The sequence below is a fragment of the Budorcas taxicolor genome, chromosome 5, assembly GCF_023091745.1.
Source record: "Budorcas taxicolor isolate Tak-1 chromosome 5, Takin1.1, whole genome shotgun sequence".
NCBI classification, from domain to species: domain Eukaryota; kingdom Metazoa; phylum Chordata; class Mammalia; order Artiodactyla; family Bovidae; genus Budorcas; species Budorcas taxicolor.
In genome coordinates this window covers 45925378-45931377 of record NC_068914.1, presented here as the reverse complement: position 1 = coordinate 45931377, position 6000 = coordinate 45925378, and the positions used below count along the sequence as shown (strand labels likewise).

At 35.1% G+C, this 6000-nt stretch overlaps 1 protein-coding gene across 1 annotated transcript in view; it reads left to right on the top strand.

Annotated features, from left to right (window-relative positions):
• The first annotated feature begins 2374 nt into the window (after nt 1–2374).
• TSPAN8 (tetraspanin 8) overlaps nt 2375–6000 on the top strand; it is a 34525-nt gene continuing 30899 nt past the window's right edge. Inside the window, exon 1 of the mRNA XM_052641497.1 lies at nt 2375–2434. Within this exon, the coding sequence (XP_052497457.1) occupies nt 2375–2434 (60 nt within the window). The remainder of the gene's footprint in view (nt 2435–6000) is intronic.

The window sequence follows — 6000 nt, the reverse complement described above, 5'->3', positions numbered from 1 at the left end:
GGGATTATGGAAAGACAAGAGAGAAAATTCTGGCATGCTAAGACAGATAGGAGAGGGATGAGACTGGTAGGAAAACAAATTATGATTTTATTGAAATGTCTCAAGTAAGAGACAATAAAGAGTTGAATGACAGTGGCAAAGGATGAGAAGTAAGAAACAGGTTTGAAGGCAATTTAGGAGCTCAACAGACCATGGGAAATGCTTGGATATGAGGCAAAAAAGAGGAATACAAAATGACTGTGTAGCATTTGGCCTGGGCAAATGTTGGTAATTATAAAATCTACTAAGATAGAAACAGTGAGCTATTTCGTATAGATTTTGTATTGGACTGAGGATTCTATTACACAGAGTAATTTTCCTGTAAACACACACATAAATTTTCTTTTTGTTTCAGGGTTCAGTAATAATTTAACCAAAGACTATATATACATATACATATTAAAGGAGATTCAGCATCTACAGAAAAATCTATTTCAAACTGAAATTTGATAGGTACTCTCAATACATTCTTGTCAACAAAACAGCATTTTAATCTATACATTTCTTTTGATTTTACCTCTAAATGATAGATAATCATTTCTAGGATTATAAATCCATTTGTTTTTCATTCAGTCAGCAACTGTCTTCTTTTAGCCATGGATAGTTTTGTATACATTAGTATCTCAGTAGAAGTTTGTGAAATTATTTTTATTTTCTAGGAGGAAACCGCGCAGGACACCAATAATTTCATGATTATTCAAATGTTAAGCCAGTATTTGTGTGTGTGCACAGTCACTCAGTCGTGTTCTACTCTCTGCAACCTCATGTACCATAGCCCACCAGGCTCCTCTGTCCATGGGATTTCTCAGGCAAAAATACTGAAGTGGGTTGCTATTTCCTCCTCCAGGGGATCTCCCCAACCCAGGGATTGAACCCACATCTTACGTATCTCCTGCATTGGCAGGCAGATTCTTTCTACTGGCACACCTGGGAAGCCCTCATTATTTTTTAAGTAACCCTAAATTTGGCCTTAACTCCAAATATTATTGCCACTATTACATTACAAATTTAATATTTAGGGAATGGGATTTTTCAAAGGCATCTTTATATGTCATTGAAAAATTTGAAAAATATTCTTTTAAGTGATCACATTTTGAAGAAGTCCATGCTTGTTTAGTGTATAGAACTTCACAAAGATTTAAAAGAATAATTTTTCCCAACAATCTTTTGAAGTATAGAATTCTTTGACTGGGGGGAAAAGAACTCCCCTTTAGAAACAGGATGTGGAAATTAGCATGACCCAAACTGTTTACACAAAAGCAGTCTACACCTCCCTGATTAGGGCAGGCAATTTTGCCTTTACCTGTGACAGCTGCCTTTTATTAGTACTGGAAACAAATTGTACAATCTATGATCACTGAACTATGACTACCTTCTTATTCTCAATTTTCTGTTCAAGAGGCCCAGGGTATACAGAAACTGAGTTAGTGGAGAGAAGTGTTGTTAGATACAGTTTTTCAGAGGAAGAGAAGTACAATGCCAACTAAGCTATCAGAATGGCTACATGTTGGAAAATGACTGCAGTAGTGACAGTCAGAGAGTAACTCTTAGAACTTTTTCCCTTTTACTTCATAAAGAAATAAAAATTAAAAAGCTGAGCAGTCTTGGGATGGACAGGGCAACTTCTCCCTCCCCACTTCCCTTAGCTGCAATGCATTTAAGGCAGCTTCATGGGATTGTTTTGAATTAAATTTTGAAGCTTTGGAAGGCAGGTCTAGGTAATGGTTGTTCTCACTCTTCTGGGGTTAAGGATAAAGGATTGCTGTAGCTAAGCCTGAAGACTTTGCAGATTTCTAAATGCATTTTGTTGCATCGAGAACAAATTTTGTACTCTTGAGAAAAGGCAGTGCAAAAATGAGGTGACACACAATGTCCCTTTATCTCAGGGCAAAACAATCTTATTTCCCTGTATTGGAAGGGGAAGTGTAGGGGAAGTCAGGTTGTGTTATCTGAATCCAACAACGCTGTATCATGGCTGTGTCCTTCCCTCCCTGCTCCAGCCCTTCTCCCTTAACCTAGTAGTTACTTTAGGGGAAGCAGTTTTGGAGAAAGGATCATAAATATTCTGACCCAATACCCCAGGAGCCATGGCAAGCAAAAGAACACACCTGCCTAGAGATAGTCCTTGTGATATTTAAATGTGTGGGTTAATTCTTTTTATTCACTTCAATAACCAGATTATCACTCTCTCCCCTCCACTTCTTTGCTTTTTATTTTTGCTTTGAAGCTGTGAGTGCAGAAATCTCTGCTGGCAAATTACTCCAGAGCCACCACAGAACAATCCTAGAAGAAACAGTTAAACTCACAGTATCAGGATTCCTGAGCCTTTTCCAACATGGCAGGTGTAAACATCTGTATAAAATGTTCTATGTTTATCTTCAACTTTGTGTTCTGGGTAAGTGTTTTTCTTGTAATTATCAATTTTATGCAAGAAAGGGGATCTTGATACAAATAGCATAAATGAGAACAGACTGCACTAGAGAAATAGGAGGAGGAAGAGAATATATTTTCCATTGACTTCTTAGAACCTGTTTGTTCTTTCTTTGGTTATTTCAGTAATTGAAAATGAGACAATGACCCCAAAAAGTGCACCTCAGGTTCTGTGGGGATAAACATTTCACAAATGTTTTGATATTGTTATAAAACAATCACAGAGGTAAAAAATATCCCTTAACTAGAGGACAGTTCTTAGTTGTATATCACGCAGTCGTCCTTAGTTTAAGGACTCTGTGAAAAATCTGATCTGATTCCACCTGGAGCCCAATTCCATAATTCTAATCTTGACACCTGGGTTAGAAACAGATGAATGGTAGGGTGTAAAGACATCAGAAGAGGATCACTTTCAAAGGTCCAAAGAAGAAACAATGGTCATTCTAAACTTGGGAGAGAAACAATAAAATTATTTAATCATGGAAAGATTAAACTAAGCCACTGCTTTTGAATCAGAAATTTAAAGCTAGTATTTTGATGTATTATCACCTCATCTTTTAATCAATAAAGTCTGTGTTTTAACCAACTCTTACATTTCTCTTGAAAGTCTACTGACATAAGAAATAACAGATTGATAAGCAGCATCTAACACTGAAAAACGGAAAAATGAGATATGGATTGGGATGTTGGAAAATTGATGTTGTCATTTGTAATAGAAGTGGTGCCATTAAAGATTGTTTAAAAGTAAGTCAGTAGAAATAGCCCAAAATGCTTAAATAAAAAAATTATTTTGTGTACTATATTGAAAAATGACTTATACAATATAAGCAAAAGAAAGTTCTATTTTTTTTTTTCACCTGGTAAATAGGCAGCTGGTATCTACATGTTGGTAAATTTCTATTTCCTATTAAAATAATGATATTCTTAATTAAACTTAAGTAAATGCATACAGTCTTACTGCCAAGAATGACTTTCAGTGTCAGTAGTCCTAATGAGTACAAGCGATATATTGTTAAAGTAAATAAGAGAGAATATAGATAAATAAAATAAAGAAGTTTTGTTCTTTGTGCTTCCTCTTTTCTTTAGAAAAATGGGCTGCTTTTGCAAATATTCAGTGAGGCACATGAATACAATGCCAGATTTTAGAAGTTTGTTCTGATCAATTTCTTCCCTTTGAAATATTTAAAATTGATTAAACATTGAGAGTAGAATATAAACAAAGAAATGCCTATGTGCTTTGGTTGGCTTTGCTTTTAAGTTTTTATTATGGAGAATCTCAAACATTCACAAAATATAAAAGGGTAATCAGTCCCATCAGCCAAGCCCAAGAGCCATGAAACCTTGGCCAGTCTTTCCCCATCGATATCCTCATATACTTTCCCCCCCGCATATTATTTTGAAGCCAATCCTGGATATGCCATTTCATCTGTAAATACTTTAATGTATAAATTTAAAAGATAAAGAATCTCTTTTAAAAAAATGCAACCATCACACTAAATTAACAACAATTTTTAAATTGCTTATCAAGTATCTATTCAAGATTCAAATTTCCAGTTGCCTCACAAATGTTCCTCTTTGAATCTGAATACAAACAGAGTCCGAACACTGTGATGAGTTTATATATCTTTTATGTCAGTTTTCATTTTTAGGTTCTCCATCTAGGTTCATCTCCCCACTCTTCCCCCAGAAACTTTATATAGTTGCATGTTTGGTTTGTCTTATATTTTCCATGATCTGGATTTTGCTGTTTGCACATCCATGGTATAGTTTAACATGCTCCCTTGTCTTTTATATTATCTTTAACTTAGTAGTTGCATTTGGCAATTTGATGAGATTCAGGTTATTATTTGGGGTATATAGGGGATAACTAATTTATAAGTAATATTTTGTTCTTTCATCAAAAGGTATATACTCTCTGACCATCTCTCTTTTTGTGATGTTAGTAGCTATTGGTGCTTAAGAACCTAAACCTGTTAGTTCATTAAGCGTCTTGGAGTGGTGATATCCTATATTTATCATTCCCTTCATTTGTTAGCTGGAATACTTTCAACAAGAAGAGATTTAGTATTTACTAATTGGTTAACATTAGTGCCCAGTTTTTATTTTTTAAGATAGAAGCAGAAATGTTTTTACTCTTTACTCAACAGATTTCAAAATGAAGAGTTAATTTTCTGTTATCATGCAGCAGTAATAAGCAAGTAGTTTTTAAAATATCCTTAAAAAATAATAGAGTTAAATACTATCACCATTCTTATCCTCACTAATGTGTAATTTATTCCATTTTTGGCAATGGGAGCATCTTCAGTTTGGCCCCTGAGTCCTTTCTGCATGGCCCTAATAACTCTGATAACTTCTTCACTATTTAGGATGATAAGATGTTCCAGGCTCACTTTCTTGTTTCCTGCCTCAGACCTGGAATTGGCTATTTCTCTAAGAAGTCCTGATACCTGTTTTTAAAAAGCTGCAGCCATTGTCTTTTTATGATACACAATATATACCAGCCATTTAAACAAACTGAAATAGAAAAATGCTAATAAATATGCTTCTATTTTAATAACATGTTTCAGAGTCTTCAAACTAGTAACAATCTTCAAATTATAAAATAGTTAAAATATATCCCTGTTGTATAAAAACAGCATGCAAAATTCTGATGACTAGGGTAAATACATAAGAGGTCAGTGTTTCATTAAATTGCTTATTAGGAATTTGAAAGAGATCTGAATTTTAAACTGAAATGAAAAGGACAGTCTAGGAAATGGGTATGTTACAGTTCAGGATTATAAATTTACAATGAGCGTACAAGGTGAGCTGTAGACATCTGCACATGCTGTACCCGAACATTGTCACTGCTTTCCTGGAAAGCTGTGATTATTTTAGGTTTACCTCTATCTCTGCTTTCCTGATAATCAAGTCTTTCTGATGGGATGGATTTCAGTTAGATGTTTCTAACTTCCCTTAAAAGGCCTTGTTCTTCCCATCAGCATAGTGGTGGGATTTACAGTCTTTAGGTATCTTGAGTAAGAACAACAGTCATGAAAAGTGAAAGTGAAAGTTGCTCAGTCATGCCCGACTCTTCGCGACCCGATGAACTGTTGTCCATGGAATTCTTCAGGCCAGAATACTGGAGAGGGTAGACTTTTCCTTCTCCAGGGGATCTTCCCAACAGTCATAAAGGCTGATAATAACTTCTCAGCCAACAGAGGACATCAATATTTTCATTCAAAAGTTAGAGCAGGAGGAGTCTGTGAGGTTAGGAAACTATTCCTATTCTATTCTCCCTTGTACTCCCAACCCAGAGTTCTCAGCTGGAGTTATACAATCCTTCATAGGAAATTAGCAATTTGTCACATTTCTAATGTTTACTTAAGCAAATATTTTACAGTCCCACTAATGTGGTTTTCTTGTAGATATCCATGACCTTGTGTTTTCAAATGCATTCTTTCTGGTGTAACTTTCGAGAAGCTAAGCCTTTGTAAAGCAGGGCCATATGTTGAAATAGCTCCAACATATGCATATGGTCATTTAAGCTAA